The 21,791-nt window shown below is 37.9% G+C and overlaps 1 protein-coding gene across 1 annotated transcript in view; it reads left to right on the forward strand.

The window, feature by feature from the left end:
• The window catches only part of Adgrb3 (adhesion G protein-coupled receptor B3), a 697,729-nt gene that overhangs the window by 317,356 nt on the left and 358,582 nt on the right, over positions 1-21,791 (forward strand). Inside the window, exon 9 of the mRNA XM_027392824.2 lies at positions 2,517-2,711. Coding sequence (XP_027248625.2) covers positions 2,517-2,711 — 195 coding nt within the window. The remainder of the gene's footprint in view (positions 1-2,516; positions 2,712-21,791) is intronic.

Raw genomic sequence — 21,791 nt, forward strand, 5'->3', positions numbered from 1 at the left:
TTATATAATGGCTGAAAAAAATATACTCTCCCCCTCTCCTTTCCCTTCCCTCTCTTCCTCTACCACCCTGTGTGTGTGTGTGTGTGTGTGTGTGTGTGTGTGTGTGTGTGTGTGTAGGTGTTTGTGTGTGTGTGTGTGTGTGTGTGTGTGTGTGTGTGCTATGACTGAATGTGTTAGTTTCATGCCAAGGGACACTGAGACTATAACTAGACAAGGACAGGAACATTGATGCCAAGACTATAGTCCAGGTGTTAGGACTGGCAAGATGGCTCAGAGGGTAAAGGTGTATCTTACCAACCAATGACTAGAGTTTGGTCTCTGGGTCCTACATGGTGGAAGAAGATAACTAACACAAGTTTTCTTCAGGCCTACATGTATACAGCAAGGGTGCTACACCCCCCCCACACACACACCAAGTGAAATTAATTAAATTTCAATTTTCAGCAGTGCAGAATTTAGTAGAAAATAACACTTTTTGTAATATAACTGTAGAAAAATGTCTTTAGGAAATATCAGTGCACTTTGATAGCCATACTTAAAAGATTTAATGACATATTTCTTAACTAAAAGGTGGCAATGACTGTTACAATTTAATATTTCTTCTTGAATATTTCTCTGGTATATAATTTCTTGATTGTTTTGTCATTTTAAAACCAATTTAATTACAGGTTAGGCATGGTGATGGTAAAGAATAGACTTTCTTGGATGTTTATTCTCTCTCCCTTTCATACCTTGCCATTCTTAGAGCTTCTGTCTTCTCATACTGTGAGATCAGCCACACATGAAAACTGACAGTTGATTCTCTGGTCATTGGACTAATTGACATTTTATATCTCAGAAAAACCTTGTTGAAAGAATTTTGTTTTGTCTTTTCTTATTTTTATTTTGTCATTGCTTTCTTTATATAAAAAGAAGTTGTTTAACTTTCTATTGTGTTGTTATAAGCCTCAAATATTTAGAGATTAAACGGAGATGTTAAGATTGTCCTGCAAAAAGTCTACGTTCTTGAGCTTGAGTGTGGTCATTGCACAACCTGGGCTTGCCTGTAACTCACAATGTAAGTCAGGTTAGCCTTTGTTTACAATCCTGCCTCAACCTCCCACTTGCTAGGATTACAGGCATGTGTTTTTCTTTATTTCCATTTGATTTGGAGATGTGAGGTGTGTGTGTGCAATCAAATCTAGAACCTTACATTCCAGAGAAACACTCTGCCAGTGAGATACACCTCTAGACCCTCCTAAAATAATAAGGCAGAAACTACCAAAATTGATGTTGAGAGCAAATATTATAATGTATTTATAATCTCTCCCTCCCTCCCTCCCTCCCTCCCTCCCTCCCTCCCTCCCTCCCTCCCTCCTTCCCTCCCTGTTTTTCAAGACATGGTTCTCTGTGTAGTCCTGGCTGTTCTGGAAGTTGCTTTGTAGACCAGTCTGGCCTCCAACTCACAGTGATCTAACCCTTCTGCCTCATGATTTCTGGAAATAAAATCCTATACCACCACCACTTGGTTTATAGTCTCTCATTTCTGATCTCATCCTCCTAAATAACTTCCCAGACTTGTTACATGTAAAAGCCATTTTTTAAAAAAAAATTTCTACACTAAAAATGCTTTCCCCTCAATGCATTTATTGAACATTCTAATTTAAAACAGGAAGACTGTCAATTCTGAAAAAGATACACAATGTTTACTTTAGCTTTTATTTTGTATGGTGGACTGTTAAACCATTACACTGTAGGTTTTACAGAATTACTGTTTTTTAATTAATTGCTTAGCATAATTAATTAATTTATTTATTTTACATCCTGACCACAGTTTCTATTAGTTGTAAAGTAAAGGTTAGCCATGCTACAATCGACAGACTCAGGAGGCTAGCCAAGCAGCTACAAAGGGGATACTCAGATCTCCCTTCGAAGGAGAAATAGAAGAGAATTTTTAGGTAGACTGGGGCAGGTGGGGATGGGAACATCCAGGATAAGTTAGAGGTGGGGTAAGGGAGAAAGTCCTGAAAGAGCAGACTGGAAAATGGACTATTTCTGGGACAGAATCCTGGTAAAAGAGAAACTTCATGAATCTACAAGGATGACCCTAGCTAAGACTACTAGAAAAAAGGGGATACATAGCCTGAACTGGCTACTCCCTTTGACCAGGGAAGACAGTGACATAGTCTTAAGTCACCAACCCAGACACATAACCTTCTACCTATCATCTGTCCAGCCTATAGGATGTGATGGGATAAGGATGACACAGATATTCTGGGAAACCAACGAATAACAGGTCCACCCTGAGACCCATGCCTCGAGTGTGCGCTTACCCCTGACACTGCCTGGAAAGCCAGTAACCAGAGGCTGGATGTCCCAGAGACCTAGCATAGAATTTACTGTTTTGAAATCCTTTTGATTACCACAACCCTATTTTAAAGTTTACTGAAAACTTTAAAAATAGTTGCTTAGTGAAATTATGTGGATAAATAGTAATGAAGATTCTGATGTGCTTTCTCTTCTTTTGACCATGACAGATTAAAGAGCACCTTGCAAAGGGGCAGAGGATGCTGGCAGGTGATGGGATGTCCCAGGTCACCAAGACACTCTTGGATTTAACCCAGAGGAAAAATTTCTATGCAGGTGATCTTCTTGTGTCTGTGGAAATCCTCAGAAATGTGACCGATACATTTAAAAGGGCAAGTTACATCCCTGCATCTGATGGTGTCCAGGTAAGAGAGATGGAGCTTGAAGGTCAAGACCAGTATAGAGGTGATCATAATTTGCCTCCTACCCCCAGACACCAGTGTACTTACCTTGGAGGCACGGGACTAAAAGGAAGGAATGTTTGTGGCTTCATAGAAAGATTTTTACTGTGTATAATGTAGACTCAGACAGTGACCTCAATTCCCTCAGAAATGCTGCATCGCAGTATCCTAGCCATTAAAATGCTCACATTAAAGCTCAAGGAATGACCAAATGAGCATATGTGTGAAGTGCTTCGAGCCCGCAGATAAAAAGCATTATTGCAAATTCAAGGTGGTATCATGGCTATTTTATTCCCACTTTTAATATCAGCATCTTGCCATAGGAGACTATTAAAAGTACATTAGGTATAATGAAAGCATATTAAGTATAGCATGCAAAGAGGACATAGTGTAACATTTGTTTGGGGACTTTTTATTTAAAACAGAGAAAACATATTTAACATTGAGAACTCTTGCCTGAAAGTATAAGGCACATAAAGGATTATTTTAGAAACAAAATAAGAAACTCAGTAGATCAGGAAGACCTTTGACCTTGTCATGGAAGACTCTAGAGCAACATCATGTACCTCCATAATAGAGCCTAAGTACTCACCCATTTGAGTAGTTCCTTTGCAATTAAAACAAAGCCTGGCAAACAGCATATTTAGTGCAAGGCCAGTGTGTGATTTAGATTAACTCCTTCTCTGCTGTAGACAAAAATGTATTACTACATTGATTTCTACATTTGCAGAAAAAAATGTAATTCTGCTATTATAAAAACACTCATTAAGATAAAGTTTTGTCAAAATTGCCAGATTAGGTATTATTTTCTCACTCTACTCCTCACTCAGGAGTTTGGTTACATTTCCCCTAGAAAATACAGAGGTATTTTTGGGGGAAGGGTGTTATTTTTTGTTTGTTTGGGTGGCTTATTTTGTTTTGCTGTAACTAACTATTTAGTAGTCAAGGGAAAGGTTTTATAATGATGGACTCAGACATTAATGACACCAATGCTCTGGTCAGTACCCACATGAAATATTTCTAAGATGATATTATAAACAAAGGAAGGCTTATGTGTGTAGGAATGATCCATGCTGAGTTCCATAGCATACCGCCACTACCTGCTATTTTAATGGCAATAATGAAAGAGATGAGGGATAGAAAAGCAAAATAATTCGACATTTTGAAGATAGTACTTGTCTTACAAATATAATCTAGTCTTTTAAGAAATTAAGTAAACTGCTTGTATCTTCACCCCTACACTTCTGAAAATCCCTGTGATAACTGACCTAAAAGGGTAACATTTCAAGGCCTTGACATAAAATACAATAAATATATTCATAAAAGAAAAGCATGACACATATGCTTATAGAAAAATTGCCATGCAGATCACAACATTAAAGTCTCTAATTTGTCAAAAATACAGGGCTTGGAAGTGTTTAGTCCTAAAGCTCAAAAAAAAAAAAAAAATGAAGACTGACAGTTTGTATTAGAAACATATTTTGATTTCGTTTCTTTCCTCCCTCCCTCCCTCTCTCTTTCTTTCTTTCCTTCTTTCTATCTTTCTTTCTTTCTTTCTTATGTCTTTCATCTGTCTTTTTGTTTTGAGACATGGTCTAACTATGAAGCCCTGCTTAACCTGGAAGTCGCTGTGTACACAGGCTAGCCTTGAATTCGGGTTTCTGTGTGACTGACTCAAGTACTAGGATGAAAGGTGTGCACCTACAGACAATGCAGGAAACACACTTTTATTGATCTACTCCTTATAGACTTCAGCCATTCAATGATTAATTTAACCAGTTGTTTGGTCATGAAATTAGTAGATTTGACTTCTATAAAGCGATTTTCCTGGGTCGTTTGGTGTAGCCTAAAACATGATCCTTTATTGCCTCTGCCTTTCTTCACTCCAGGTATGCAGAATGCTTCCCTCATGAAGATAGGTGTATTTCTCTGGTTTACTGCCTTTACTGGAATCTTTCAGCTACCTGTAATACCATCTATCCTCTCTGGCATTCTCCTTTTATATCTCAGGCTATCACAATCCTAGTCCAAATGTAAGCCAATTAAAATGCCAGATTAGCAACTCCGCCAGGTATAATAGAAATTAATTTTGGTTTCTAGAGTATTTTAGGAAAAGTTGAACCTCGTTTATTCTACTTTTAGTAACCTAATATAAAGTCATTTGCGCATACCCATTGTTTTCTTTCCTTTGGTAAACTCGGGTTGATGACTGTATTCAGCACTTTGCATAAACTTCACCTTGCCCTCTCTAAGGTCTCCTTGGGCATGTTTGATGGTGTGCTATATGGCATCTCAGGCTTAATAAAGTATAAACTAATTTTACCCTGAAATATAAGTGGCCATGCATTTCCTGCTCTTTATTCTAAAATTACCAGTTCCTAGTCAGTAATTACGACATCACCTCGATTTCCTTCATCTTGCCTTCCTGTGGGATCTGCCTTACAAATCCTCTTGCAGTCACCCTTTCATCAGGAGTTGCACTGTTATTCTAAGATGACCTCTAATCATCCCAGCCTGCTTATTTCTGTGACCTCTTCCCTTGTCTCCTACTTTGCATCTTGGTCTAATTTGTATCAAGTTGCACACTGTTTTCTTATCAGGTATCCAGAATGGCTCTTGAGATGTCAGCAGAACATCCACAGACTTTGAATGAGAACCCTTATCTTGGTGTCTAGTACACTATGGAATATGTTATATGTTCCTTTCCCTCTGCTCCCATTCAGGCACTCCATACACCATCACTTAAGCCACAGTAGCCACTTGCTGGTTCCCAGGTGCACTGCGTGTTCTTGACTGGGACATTATTTCTTCGGCTTTCAGACTGCTTTTAGGTCTTCCTTGACCTTCCAAACTATTCTGAATCCTGTGGGTTTCAGATATCCACTGCATTTCTCCCCTATATCTCATTACATCTTGGCACTAAAAGGAGAATCTTCTGCAGAAAAACAGAAAAGAAATTGCTGGACCCTAGGAAAGCCCAGCTCATCACCGAAAATAAAACTTAGTGTAGAACTTTGACTCTAGAAGGAATTCACAAATACTTGTAGTTAATTACAACAAAGCCAATAATTGAATACTTGCCTTTGGGTTGCTTTTGTCCCCCACCCTTCCCACAGAAATAGGGAAAGAATGGCCACAGTTGGAAGGAAGATTAGGTAAAACGGTTTACAAAGGGCACATTCTTTTGAATATAGTTAGTTAATATATTTCATTTGAAATGGCTAGTATTGCTGACAAGAACAAGAGGTTGACTTGATATGTTGATGAAAGAGTATTACCAGCACCCATTACAGATTTAGCTTGGCTGAAAATCTACCCACAGAAATATGCATTGATCTGAGTTTCTAAATACCATGAAGATCTTGCATTCTTAGATTTTGTCTTTGCTTGCTTAGTAATTATAAATCATGATCTGAAAAACCCATGGAAATAAGTTTAATGAAAAATCCATAGGACTATTAACTTTTCATTAAATATGGAAAATATAGAAAGCGTGGTTGTTGCCTTCCCCTATCAGCTCTTAGGAAACTTACTGCTTTTAATGTAAGTAAGATATTTCCTCTTTGCACTTTTCAAAGTGTGTTTGAGTAGGAGGGGCCATGTTTTGCTTGCATGTATGTCTGTGCATCAAGTGTGTGTAGTGCCCAAGGAAGAAATAAGATGGCATCTGATGCTCTAGAATTGGAATTATTTATAGCTATAAACCACAACGTGTGTGCTGGGAATTGAACCTGGATCCTCTAGAAAAACAGCCAGTGAGCTTAACCACTGAGCCATCGCTTTCCCATTTTGTTTACTTTTTGAAACTTTTCCTTTACGATGTGTGGTTTGACATCTTCATAAACCAGAATATTGCTTTCCTATTGCAGAATAAATAAAATTTTGAGGTAAAATATTCCCCAGAGTATTAATCTTACTTAAAATATCATTATTATCACATCAACTATCCAAATGTATGTTCTTGGAATTAATGTCGTTTTTTATTATTCATGAGCAATAGTTTTCTGTCTTTGATAACAAAGGTAAAAGCTTGGAAAATATAGAACCCATACATTTACTAAACCTGAAAAGTATGGAGCTTCTCCTTATAAAATTAAGATAATTAGGACTTGACAAGCTTTATAGTTTTATTATTTTGAGGATAAATTCTATTTGCCATTAATTTAAAGCAAATCAATGCCTGGGTCCCTTTATCACCTGACTACATCAATCCAAATTGTATTAAAATGACAGATATTTTAACAATCTATATTGTTAAATGGACGACAGTCCATTCCCCTTCATCGCTGTCTCTCTTTGGCAGGTGTTGCATATTAATGTCTATAATCAAAATGTATATGATATCTAGTCTTCAATTTTAATGCCAAAAATTTGAAACACTGCAAGAGAGAAGCATGAAAATATAACAAAGTAAATACTTTATGTGATTATTAGTACTATGGACAAGTCCTCACTAGATTTACTATAGGAGAATTTAGTGTGATACATGCCAGGCATACCCTGCCTGGTCAAATGGTATGTGGAAAAATGAAGCTTCTCACAAAATTGTGTGGTTTTCTTGTTTTGTTTTGTTTTTAATCTGTGTATTTCTGTCTTTGGGTATCACAGTTAAACTATGCTTTATCCTGGGTTTGATACCAACTATAATACATATGACCATTTGTGTCTTTCAAACAAAGAAGAGATGGTAAATGTAACTGTTCCATAATATCTTGTTGCATTTCACTTGCAATCCCATTTTAATTAGTGAGACATAGAAATGGAAAAATATGTGTTTGTATGTCTTGCAGTGATAAGTTATAGTACCTTTTTATTTTCTGAGCCAATAGACCATCTGCCAGTAGCATTTTTCTCACAGGTCTCTTTTTCTCCAACCCTCTACACTGGGTCACAATTCACAGAATACAGTAAATCCTTTATATGGCCTATCCTTACTATTTCCAAACTGACATATGTTCTTCAAGGTTTGGTTCATGTATAATTTCTTCTCAAAGGTCTTCCCACCAACTTCTACCCATGATTAGAATTTTTACTACTCTTTGGGCCATTTGAAACCTTGTGAAGATCATTTATGCAGCCCTCTCACATAAGATTGTAGTTAGTGTTGTTATGTCTGCCCTCAGTCTTAAATTTTAACCTTATTGAGAGATGAATGTGTCTCTGGAGCTTTACCTAAAGCTTGAAGCACAGTAGACACTCGGACATTTGTTCAAATAAACAAATAAATCAAGGTAATATTAATGTTTGGGGATTTACATAGTTTTCTCATACATGAAATAAAATGGCTCAGTCCAATTCAGAGACAGAAATGTCACCATTTACAATTTTTAGCCATTGAAAAAGTTCGTACCATGTATCATTCTATCTACAAAAAACTGACTTTTCATCCCCTCCCCTTAACAGGAAGTACAAGGTCTAACAAAGTGAAAATTTGAAACAGAATTGTGTAAGTTCTTATTTGGCTTCATATAGTGTCCATTTCAGTATTTCAAGGTACTTTTCTTATGGTTCTGTCATCTCCTTGTCCCTAAAATGCAATATAAAGCTGTAAGAGTTTAGTTGCTTTTCATTATTCTTGGAATTATATAAAACAATAGCAATCAGTGTACTGACACTGAATCACTAGTTCCTAGCCAAGTATAAGATTAGTTTTCTTTGAGATTCTGATCACAACATTCTCATGGATTTAGCAAACTAGCATTGATTGTTGTTGCTTCTGGCTAAAAGACACCCAATTTAATTCCTATAAGTGACACCTGGATATTAGTGTATCTAACCCATGCTCCTCCTCTGCAAAGCACACTATAAACGCACTGTATGCTCTTTGTTCTTCAGATCACTGGGCCCGTTTTAAACAGTAAAACACTCTCACTTTGTGTATACACACACACACACACACACACACACACACACACACACACACACACACACACAGTGCGTGCATGCGTGCTGACTAGTGTGTAAAACATAGTACCACATAAACTATTCAAAGGGCACTTGTTCGAAGCATGAAGAGTGAAACAAAGACTGAAGAGAACATGCCCAATTTAGACCACAGCTGGAAGCATGTGCTTTGAGCAATCAAAATTGTGCACATCTCCAAACAGGTCAGTGATTAACCCTGATAACACTGTGTTGATTTGTGGATTACAGCTCCATTTTAGTAAGTAAATAAATTGGCATAACATTTCAAGAGATTATGAATAACTGAGATTATTTATGTCTGTTCCTTAGGATTGTTTTGACACTCAAAGCCAATCAGGCTAGATGCATAATTTACCACAGAGTGGGAACACCAGATTGATTTTTAACTGTTAGTACTTTAATTCGAAATGCAAAGGTGAGCCTTGCTCTCAAACTGCTTACAATGTCACTGGGAAAAATATGACTGAGGCTAGATGGTAGTCATGGATAAGAGATATTTAAATACAGTATGTCCCAATGTTAGAAATTCTAGCAACATACAAGTCTGAACTCAGCAGTAAATAAAACATTCATGAGAGTATTAGGTCATGAAAAAAATCAAGAAGGATGTAATTTAGAGAAGCACTCAATAAATAATCAGAGTGAATGATCAAAAGCACAGCAGTGGTGTAAACACAGAAAACTCAGACCAAGGCTTGTTAGAAATGAGCTGCCCATTAGACAATACAGTTCCTGAAGATAGGAGGGTGAAAGCAAAGATGAGTTTGTTATATGTAGAGTTTTTATAGTAAAATCCAGTGCCTTGTTAGTACCTAACCAGCAACGCTCAGCTGCCTACTCCCACATGCCAATTAAAAAGAATAGTAAGGTGAAAACAGAGGAATGAGGTTTGTGCAATGTGGCTACATTGGGAAGCAGAGCAAATAAAAGCTTGTGGCCCCCAAGTCTGTTTGAAGGGTTATTGATGTGGGGTTTAGGTTTACATGCAAATATATGCATAGTTAAGCAGAACTGTTCAAGCTGTGGCCTAGACTAACGATTACCCTTCATTGGCTTGACTCCAGAATGTCCTGCAGAAGTTGTCAGAACTGTTTAATGTCTCTTCTCTGGATTGTACCAAACAATCCCATTTCCCAGCATGGAATTCCTAAGGGAGTCTTAACTCTGGGTTCTGTTGATCCAGTCATAGAGTCAAAGAGAAGGTTTAGTTTCTAATTGCATATCTCCTTTACCACCAGAAAAATTATATTTTGGACTTGATTTTCTATAAACACAATTCCTAAATATTACTGTTATTTTTAGGAAAAACTAGTTTGTCAAAATCGATAACATGGATTAATAAGAAAAGGAAGAGTGTTCAGCTGTCTCCATGGGGAGACAATGGAGACAGAGAGAGAAAAGGAAAAGAGGGAGTTTAAGGATAATGAATTAGAAAACTTAAAGAGAAATCTTGAATGAAATAAATTCTCACAATAGTATCTATTTGAGACATTGTCCTTTTTTATTTTTACTATTTTTTGTTTTGTTTTTTGTTTTTTTGAGACAAGATTTCTCTGTGTAGCCCTGGATGTTCTGGAACTTTCTCTGAAGATCAGGCTAGCCTCAAACTCACAAAGATCCTCTTGCCTCTGCCTCAGGAGTGCTGGAATTAAAGGAGTGCAACACCACCACCTGGCATACTTAACTTTTCTATTGTGATGACAAAACACCTTTAACAACACAACTTATAAATAAAGCATTCAGTATGGGGGCTCACAGTTCCAAGGGGTTGCAGCCCCTTACTATCACAGCAATAGGCAGGCAGGCATGGTGCTAGAGCAGTCATTGGGAGTTTGCATCTCATCCATAAGCACAAGGCAGAAAAAGCTAACTGGGAATGATGTGGCTTTTGAAACTTCAAAGTCCACCCCCAGGGCTACATCTCTCCCAACAAGGCCATAGCCCCAAATCCTTCCCAATCAGTTTCACCAGCTGGGGACCACACATTAAAATGAACCTGTGGGGACATTCTCACTGAAACCACCATGTAGAAAAGAAATTATTTAAAGCCTCTGTATGCCGTAGTATACAGGGAATCAAATATGCCAGTATAATCAAATTCATTTGATTATAAGGGCTAGGCTTTCCTCATTATTTTCAGGTCCTAAACAACAAGTTTTGGTGACCCTCAGTATTTTCCAACTGATTTTTTTTTCTTCCTTTTGGCTCATCCTGAAACTCACAATTTAAAGCAATATTAATGAAATATTCAATTTCAAAGTAATATTCACCTTATTGTGTTTATTACATTCTAATATTTTCTCTCTTTGTGAAGAACAAATAATCCTGACAGTTCTTTATCTAGTCTTTGATATGACACTCGTGCATGAGAAATTTATTTCTTAATTGTTGAGATTAAATAGGAGACTCTTACCTCAGGTTTCAACTTCTTTATTAAATCCATTTCATATTCTACAGAAATGCAGACTCCATTAGTCAAAGAGCTCTGTTAGAAAGAGTGATTCAATTTAAATGAAATCAAACATCTTTCATTGTTATCAGACCTTGGCATTTCTACTAGATGACTGGTAGAGGAGACAGTTTTATTCAAGTATGTGTTTAAAGAAGTTTTATTCGTGTATGGGTTTGAGGAAATAGGAGGAACTATTTGCCTCACAGAAAGCCTCTCTCCTTTTTGAAAAGTAGTAAAAACTGCAGGACTTTTTAAGAATCAATAAGTAGAAGGTTCCAGTCTATGGAAAAGTTGATTTCCTTGTTTGGAGTTCTTCAGTCCCCTCTAAATTCTTTGAATTGTTGGGCAGGGTCTTCATTTTTTTCTTTGGATTTTCCCTCCAGGCTCCATCTTTCTGATCTTTGTTTGTATACTAATCTGGCATGTAAAAGGGAGCTGGGCAAAGGGAGGAGGAAGGAAGTACCACTGGACATCTCCTGGGAACTTAGATCACCATATGAAAAGAGTAGGCTGTGATAGATAACTATGCAAAATGGAGGAAGAGGAATTGGCAAGGCAATGTGTATAATACATTTCAAAACTCATTGAAGAAAAGGCTATTCTGTCTTGGAAATGCATGACTCCTTTTTTAAGTTTACCTTATTTCTTTCTATACTTTTTAGTCTCTTCTTTTACATGGACATGGTGAGCACTGATGAGCAATCATATATGGGGAAGTTCTCTGAAGAGAATAAGTCCATTATCTCACTAAGGGGACAATTATTTCACCCATGTCTTCCCTTGTCTTCAGATGAATAGACTTTGGGAGGAGTGGTCTCCTGGTGATTAGAAAACCCAGATGGATTATGGGACAAGGCAACAGAATGTTCTAGTCTGTGGAGCAGATCAGAATGTCAAGTCTCCACTCCCGGGCCACAGGTTGATTAGATATTTTTGAAGGAAGTAGCCTCAGTTGGGCCCTGGAGCTTCCAGCTTTTTATATGATAATTTAAGGGAGATGATCTTAAGGGGATATTGTGGTGCTTCCCTTTCTAGTATTATGAGAAAAATTCATAGGAGGAGAGGTCCAGATGGGACCATGATTGAAAGATCTATTTTGCATGTCCTGTAAGTCTAGTAATTCCTGTCCTGGCTGACTGGGAGCAAGTAACAAGCTCCCAGCAGTTTGGTGGGAGAGGAAAGCAGGCAGAGGAATGTGAATCTATATAATTCAATCTATCAGCTAGTTGATGCTAGGTAATTATTGAAATAAGTATAGTAACTTATATTAATTTTGAAAACAAATGGTAATCATTGTGAATTTTTATATAAGCGTAAAACTTATAACATTCACCTTCCCATTTCCATTTCTTTTCTCTTCTTTCCTTGTGCCCTTCCTTTTACCAAATATCCCTCTTTTAGTTTTATCTCTTAAACTTATCTCATTAAAAATATAGTCTAGATTTCTTGTGTGAGAGAAAACATGTAAATTCTGTCTTTCCAAATCTGGCTTATGTTGCTTAATATAATGATCTCCAATTCCATTCATTTTTATCTAAGGTGTGGGTGTCTGTCTGTGTGTGTGTGTGTGGTTCATGTATGTGTCTGTATGCTATAGCATGTGTGTGGAGGTCAGTGGAAAACTTGTAAGAATTGGTTCTCTCCTCTCAGCTTGGAGATCCTATGGATCAAACTTTTGGTCTTTCAAGCATTGGTGACAAGTGCCTTTTCTCTCTGAGCTATCTTACTGTCTCAATTTCTTTGTCCTTTGTGTCTAAATAATAGTTTAGGTTGAGTTTTTATTTTATTACAATAAAACTTGTCCCTGGGTGTTGGTGTCGCACACCTTTACTCCCAGCACTCGGGAGGCAGAGACAGGAGGATCTCTGTGAGTTCCAGGCCAGCCTGGTCTTCAGATTGAGTGCCAGAATAGGCTCCAAAGTTACACAGAGAAACCCTTTCTCGAAAAACCAAAACCAAACCAAACCAAACCAAAACAAAACAAACAAACAAACAAACAAAAAACTTGTCACAATTTTACTCTCAGAATCTCCCATTATTTTCCTAAAAGTTGGGGTAACATTGAAACTTGTGTGTTTTCCACTTATTACCAAAGTTTGTTTACTGTTTTTATTTTAATTATTATTGGATGTTGTATTTATTTGGTAGGGCTAGCAGAAAAAAAAATACTCCAGAAATGTATCTCAGGTTTGGAGGAAGGAGCACACCACAGATTTGGTTTTGTGGATTCCTTTGGCTTGTAAATGACAGCCTTAGGTCAACATCTTTTAATGGTCCTTCTTTTTCTCTGCATCTTGGCATCTGTGTTCTTACTCTTTTTTATAAAGGTACTGGTTAGACTAAACTGGGACCTACAGTAATCACTCTATTTTTTTTTAAACCTGAGTCCTTCTTTAATAGACATATTTCTAAATAATCTCACATATGATCATCAAGTGTTAGGGCTTCAACATATAAATCAGAAGGAAAAAAAATTCAATTCATCCCAGAGCAGGGGATCATGCCTCTGAACACTCTGCTTTAGTGAGAGCTGTATGCAAGGCAGCTTCTCCTATGGCAAGTTTACACTGGCTGCATGTGGTCTCTTGCCGGTAACCTGTGATGTGTGCACACTTGTCTTAAAATGCTGGCCCTCAAGGGTTTTGGCCATGTTTGTCCAAATTTGAGGGACCATTCTTCACTTTGCTCTTCTTGGGATTTAGGGAGAAGGAGGGAAGATTTGATAAAGAATCCCTGTGTCAAAGTGTCCTCAGGCAAGAGGTTTGTTAAGCTGGCAGGAGGGGGTGGGGGTGACTGTCTGAAGCAGAGACTCAGCACAATGAAAGAAAGCAAGATGTCATCTTTTTAACTTTTTTTATGGTAAGGGAAGTCTTGTTCCAAGAGGATTTGTTCCAAGTTAATGTGTGAACTAAGCTACATAATGGAGGTGGGTGAATTTGGTATAGATGACTTATATCATGTGACAGGGACCATTCTTCCTCTGGATGGGCTTGGTTAATGGTGACCCGGAGTGTTAGACAGTAGTAAGGCTGTGTGTGATCCTGCAATGGCCACAAATTTAGGTATATTCTTTCCTTGCTCCCAGCCTTCTTTGTTTAGGTCATGATTAACTCAGGAATCTGAGTTCTCTGACATTTTCAACCTTTATGTTCATATAAAAGAAAGATAAGAGATTAGAATTCAGAGATGCCAAAATTCTCTCTTTGGTGGCTTCCTATTAAATTGGAGCATTGTGCTATTCACATATCTCCTCACTTGGTGGTGAGGAGTCATAGTAGGATACTTGAATTCAAGAATATATTTATGGACAAAAGAGGGCCAACACTGAGTAGAAAAATTAAAGATAGAAAAGCCATTGCTAGAGAAAGGAGTATCCACAGACCTAAGGTTTTACTTGTATTGGCTTTTGATATTTTGTTGGACCTTTACCGATGTGTTTAAATGAGTGAGCTAGACCCTTTAGAAGATATGTTAAAGACTATTTAAAAGAAGATTGTCATAGATATCCTTACAAGTTAATATTGGGCCGGGCAGTGGTGGTGCAAGCCTTTAGTCCCAGCACTCGGGAGGCAGAGGCAGGCAGATCTCTGTGAGTTCAAGACCAGCCTTGTCTACAAGAGCTAGTTCCAGGACAGGCTCCAAAGGCACAGAGAAACTCTGTCTCGAAACCCCCCCTGCAAAAAAAGTTAATCTTGGTTGTGCAATTAAGTACCTTTAGACTTCCTGCAAAGAAAATAGATCTGCAGGGATCAGCAGACAAGTTTCACCTTTGCTGTGCACACAGAGCAGGGACTCAGTTAAATATGTGAACAGCAGTGCAATTCAGAGAAACAAAGTTCTACTTGTAGCCAGTTTGTGATTAGAGAAAAATTTTCAGTACTGGATCCACTCTTACTTTTATTATTATTTTTCTTGGGTCATAGCCTCCTAGTGGCAGAGAGCTGATAAGCCTAATGTGGTGTGTTTACTGATGAACCTGTCAAAAGTCTGTTTGTAGCTGTATGTAGCCCTAACCCTGAGTAGAGGGACAAAGCCAGCAGGGTTGTTAAGACTTCAAAGAGACCCTTAGAAGAAATACCCCTGTTTTGTGATACATATAAACAGTATGTCAGAATCAGAGTACGAAAGAAAAAAAAATCAAACCTGGATCATGATAAAGAATAGATTTGATATGAAACAGGGATTCTTCCTTAATGGTATTGCCACTTATTTCTCTTTTCTGAGAACTGCCATTCTGCCTGCTTAGCCTCAACAAAATCAGATCCTAGGAATGATTTAGATGATAAAAAGCCTCTCTAAACAGTTATCATGGGGGAAGGAACAGAAAAGTCAAAAGGATTTTTCAGGGAGGCATATTTATGACAACAAGAGACAGAGAGGACTCAGATAAGGAAATCCCTGGCATAAAAAATAATTACTCTATTATGAAAGAATAAGCAAGCCGGTATGCATGAATGTACTATAAGAAGGATGTGCCAAGAAATGTCGTGACCCAGAACAGGGTCTTCTCAGAACGTTCTGACCAGTGGTCATTTTGCGCTTCATGGCACATTGTCTGAAGAGGCCTTTCAGATCTCTTGATGGCTCACAGGAGTGTGTTGTCTGAGCCAAGCTGCTGAGCTCAGTTTTTAAAGTGTTTTTATTAGTTCTTTGGCCATTTTTATACAATACTTTTGATCATATTCACCCCTTGTCCTCCAACTCTTGCCAGATCCCTATTCCCTTCCACACCCATCCAACTTTGTGTCCCCCCCCTTTTTTTTAACCCATTGTGATGAATGTGTGCCACCCAAATGTTACTAGATGTGTGGCCTAGAGCAACATAACATTCTGTTATTTTCAAAATGAGTCAGAGTTTCTGTGAGGATGCAACTAAAAGAAGAGCAGGGAAAAATCAAAATGTGTCATTAAACACTTGTTTTCATCCACACAAGCACAAATTGGGAGAGTGATGCCAATAGTCTGCTCACAAAGTATTCCAGATCTGAGAATTTGATGTGGGCTGGCGTGGGTAGCCAGGCCTGATATTGGAGATCCGTGCCTACAAGTATCAGTTCAGTTCATCCTGGAAGCTATAGACCCTTGGACTAGGTACCCCACACCCTCAGATGAGCTCAGCCTTTCACCTGGGTTTTCATGTGCTTAATTTCCTTCCCTGAATCATATGGTCCATATGTATTCAGCCCTGACACCTCCAATAGGATGATTTGGACTATAATCTCCAGTCTTTTTAAGTCCTTGACAGCTTCCAGTGACCCAGAGTCAATAGATACGCTCCTTGGATAGATATTCTGGATAAGAGTAATGCACATTGTGATTTATTTGGTCCAGTCGGTTCTAAATTATTTAGCTTACTTAACTATTACAAAATGTACATATGTAGCTCAAATCACACTTGAGGGGTTGTTTACTTAAAAACAAATAAGGTGAGCACAAACTCAAACTGATTCATACAGTAATGTTCCCTGAAATCAATTCCATTTCTTCATAATTTCCAAAATAGGAGACCAAGAAGTGGTGTGTCTCACATCACAGGGAACCAGCAGGCCATGCATTTGTCTGTTTTGTAGGTGTGCTCATAGATGTTATGCATGTGCTCAGCCATGAGCAGCCAAGTTTTGAAAAATGAATTCTATTGTACTGCATCTTGAGTTGCCTTTGGGTGTTTGCCTAGCTGAAGAAGAGTCTGTGTGTCTTAGAATTAATTTTACCCATGGAACAGCTTCCAAATGCGTTTTATTCTATCACCTGTCACTCTTGCCTCTCGTCTTCCTTACCTATCTCATTTAGTATTCTTCCTAATAGGCTTATCTCCAGTGCTTAACCTTGACTTTACTTATTCAACTCTATTCTTGGCTTTCATATCCTTTATCCCAAAGGGCTCCTGTTTCCAACTGTATTTAATTATTCACATTACTTTTGTCTTCTGAGATTTAAACTTAAGTCAAACTGTCTCCCGGGCCTCTTTACTTGGCTGCATTGTAGACTCTTAATGCTCAACCAGATCAAAATTAAGCTCACTTTCCTTTTTTCGTTCCAATGCAGGTATTTCTCATGCCAGGTGCAGCATATGCAGTTGCACTGTAATTCTAGGTATTCTGTGCCAGAAACCAAAGATGGATGTTTGATTCTCTGCCTTCTCACCTGTGCAATCTGTCATCATGTGTGTTTCTGTGTACCAAGCTACCATCTTCTCTACCCTCTTCAATAGCAATTGAAACTATTGTATGATCTCTGTTTTTTGCTATATATGCTACTCAGCATCCAAAAGCAGACTTTTACTTTTAACTAAACTTGCTGCATAAGCATTGTGAGTTGATGACTCCACTTTTCCCAACCCTTGTCCTTTTCACTCTTTATGAATAGTCTTGTCTACTCTATCCAGCCTATCCAAGACTAATTTAGAAATATTATGTCATTCTTTCTGCTTCTAAAATTTGTTTAGATAGTTTTTACTGGTGAAGTATATACTCTTCTCTTCCTCTTCACATTTATATTTAAGGGGGGGAATATTTTTTTAAAGGTTATCTCCTAATGATGATGCTCTCAAGTTAGATATCACATGCAGATAAAGGTTCTGTTCCTAGCTAGCCAATAATGCCCCCCACACACACACACTCTGTCTCTTCACACAAAATCTTCATGCACTCTACCCTGTTCACCTACTCTCTGACATTCTCTCCTGTTCCCTGCTCACACTCTCACTCTCCCCTACATGTTCATCCCTCCCCCATCCCTTCTCTTTTCCCTCTGCCTTCTATGTCTCAATATAATCTATTATGTTATAATCGCCCCTAGTCCATTTATGTTGTTTCTGCAAAATAGGGAAGAAAAATGGGCTTCTGTTTCTTGTAGTACCTACAAGCTTAGTGCAAGATGGCCCATAAGAAATTCATTTGTCCTGTTAGGGTTGCTGTATCTCCCAAGATAGCATCTTATTATTATAGCCTCCCAAAGAGAAGAATGTTGTGACCTCACATGGCAGAGATGGTGGGGTAGGGTACCAAAGTTCTGCCTAAAGCATCTTTTATAAGTGTCTTAAAACTGTTGAAACAGTAGAAGCGATTCTCAGTCACCACCTAATGGTATTGTCTCAAAGTGCCCTTACATCAGCAATGTTTAAATATTGTAGCTGAATCATACATTCAATCCATTGTAATTATTTTCTAAAGTCATTTACTTGTTATACTGCTGAGGATTGGATAGCCTAGGCAAACACTTTCTTACTGTCTTATATGCCTATCTTATTTGTGTTCTCATTGCTGGGATAAAATAACCCGACAAAGGGAAGGTAAACAGGAAAAGGTTTGTTCTATATTATAGTTCCAGAGATATATAATCCATCATGGAGGGAAGACAGAGAAGCATTCAAGATAGCTATGGCAGCAGAGGCAGGAAGCTCTCCTAGTCACATTGCATCCCCATTCAGGAAGCAGCACATGAGTAGGAAGCCACAAGACCTATGCCCAATGACCTATTTCATCCAGCAAGATGCCATGTCCTTCCTATAGGTTTCTCAACCTTTCCAAACAGCACAGTCAACTAAAGACCAAGTGTTCAAACACATTAACCTATTGCAGGCCTTTCAAACTACAATAACTCCACCACTCCAAAAGTCATCATTTTAAATTTATTTGTTTACTGACTCTCTTTACTCACTGTAGTTTAGGATTGATGAGTTCACATATCTTATTCACTTTTAACAATCCACAATACTGTATGTGTTATAGAAAAAAGAAATCATTCTCTGTATATTTCTTGCATAAGTAAATTTACTTCCCATTATTTTTTCTCACCTTTCCATCCCTATACCCTTTCTTTCCTTTGTTCTTCCAAAAGCCACTATGGCTCCATACACTGATATCTGGATTATGCTTTTATAATTCTCCTTATCCATTCTTTTGCTGAGAAAATGGAACATATACTTCAAATGCATTCTATAAGAGAAGGGATGTTATGGGTAGAGATACAAGTCAATATTCCCTATGTTTAGCAAAGGAACTGTGTTGAAAGTTGTTGTTTCATCTAATCTAAAGACTATATTTAAACATCCTTATTACCAAAGATTTTAGAGACAGATCACAAGTCCTGGCAACTCTAATAAGCAAGGCTTTAGCACTTGCCCATAACAGATCAATTAAACAGACAAAAACTAACAAACAAAACAAACAAACAAAAAACCAAAAAGAAATGAAATGCAGGTAATACTATTTCTTCAATGTGACTATAGAGGGAAGAGGCATATAGAGTTCCAGCAAACCCCTTAAGTCTCAAGTCCATCTCCAGTGCCCTGAAATGAGATCAAAGCTTAAATGAAGAACCAGAGATATCACATCTAAGCAGTCTCAGGCAAAGTGTGGTCCTGTTCACATTGACTCATCATTGTCTGGGTTTCAGCTTCAACCTGTAAAATGGTCAACTGTTTGATATATCTTTCAGGGAAACAAGTTCCTCCTCTGGTTGGCATCCTTTCCATTTCCCAGGATGAGATTCCTTGGGAAATTCCCATTTCTTTGGGGGGGGGGTCCATTGTTTCAATAGTCTGATAGTCAGATTGAGAGATATACCTGTCCTAGAATATCTTCATGTCTTCCAGGCCAGTTACAACATAAATAAGAGAAAGTCAGGCTATTGTCTTATTTGTCTACAGACAAGACTATGTAGTTTGGGGGCATAAATAAGCCTGATACACCTGGGTAATAGACAAACTGTGGGCCAGGACAGCAAAAGGGAAAGAGGAGGACATCAGGAGTCCACATCACATGTGGCTTTGCAGCTATAACCCAATCCCTATGTTGGCGATCAATGTTTTACCCTATGCTATCTATCCTTATACTAATAGGTAGTCCCTTCTTCCTAGTCATTAAGTTGTTCCTAGAATACCCCAACATTCTTGAACCGGGACAACAAAATATACACATCTTTACCTCTGCATTATGGAATCTTCTCCCTTAGGGATTATCTTTGTCCCTTGAAATCCAAGCATTTTGCACCTGAGGTAAAATGGAGCAGAACTTTTCCTGTGGCTTGGGATCATCAAATCATTAGCCTAATCTACATTGCCACTTTCATATAGCTAGAACCTTCAAGATTTTTTTCATGAGTTATACAAAATGATGTATGAGCCATTGAAAATCTGTCAAGTAGAAACCAATCAGAAGTACAACAAGATTATTGACTACTTATACTAGAAAATAAAATGTTCTTTTGCTCTTATTCCAGTCTAGGACTTTGACATTGGTAGTCACAGAGTTGTTTGCATTTCTCTATACATTATGCATTTATTTCTCTGTCTTCCTACCAAGGAAACACAGTCATACCAGTTTGACCTCTGTGTCCCACAATCAGTTGGCACAGCACCTCTAACTAAACAGACTTCTGGTAATCACAATACTGTACAAAACCCCTCTTATCAGGTATATTCCTAGAAAAGACATTATCTATTGAAAAAATTATAGGTACCGATGCCAGTATTTAATTGGTTCTGTTTCTCCCTGGTGCTGCAAGAGCTGGGCTTGAAAGTCTTTATCAAAATGGTAACTATGCATTTGGCATAATGTAGTAGTAAATGCTACCGATATAACAAATCATAAAAAAGATAATATGGAACAAATGCAATCAACATTTTCATTCAATAGGAACAATGTTAGGAATTGCCTCCAAAATCCATTTATCTTTTCCAGGTGGGTTTTACATATTAGAGAAATAGGATGGGACAGGACTATGTAGTTTTAAAAAAATCAAAAGAGACATTTTAATACATATCTGCTACTTCAGTTTTCATACAACTGGGACTCTGCCAAGGACTTTAAGTTTTTTAATGAGTGTCAGGCATGGGCTTAGTGTGTTAAAGGATCAGTGTTATCACAGTACACAGAAACCAAAGTAGCAGCACCAACCCTATGCCAGCACAGTTTAAATCAGGATCCGGTCTTATCAGGACTATGTAGCCAAACCCTGTTTCAAAAATATACACACAACTTAAAAGAGAAATGTATCAGTGATTGACGTTAGTGATCTGATTCATTAATCACAAAAGAAGGAAATCTTTAGCATATAGAGCCCTTAAAGAACACTATCAAGGGTAAGTGTCTTCAACTGCTCAGGAGTCATTCAAGTATCCAGAAATCTTACCATTTACCTCTTAAAAAACATTGTCTTGTTTGGTCTGTTCCACTCTGTCGGCCTGCTCATGTATGACAAGTCAAAGTGAATTAAAACATACAACTGAATTTGATATACATGTTTTCAGTGCACTTGATACAAGCAAGAGCTGTTAGTCCAGAGGAATGTTGCTGAATCTTATTTGCAAAGCCAAGGCATTCTGACTCTGTAACACCTTTCTTGAATTTTGAACTTCACTAGCTATCCTCCATGGGCAAATGTTAAGGATAAACTGATGCACGAAAAAGACTCATTTTGTCCAAGGCTGCTTCCACATCACTCTAGACAGTGAATGAGGTTTAACTCATCTCACTGCGCCCTACATGGCCTGCATTAGTCAGAAAATGGCTGTTGATTATTCTGAAATATGATCAGCAATGAGATCACAGGGGAACTTGAATATGAGCTGCCTTCCTACTCTGATTCAATAAAGGCCCATTTATTGTTCCTGTAAAATAATACAAAATGTTTGCTATATTTTATTCTTGCTTAGTTTAAGACTC

The sequence above is a fragment of the Cricetulus griseus genome (assembly GCF_003668045.3).
Source record: "Cricetulus griseus strain 17A/GY chromosome 1 unlocalized genomic scaffold, alternate assembly CriGri-PICRH-1.0 chr1_1, whole genome shotgun sequence".
NCBI lineage: Eukaryota > Metazoa > Chordata > Mammalia > Rodentia > Cricetidae > Cricetulus > Cricetulus griseus.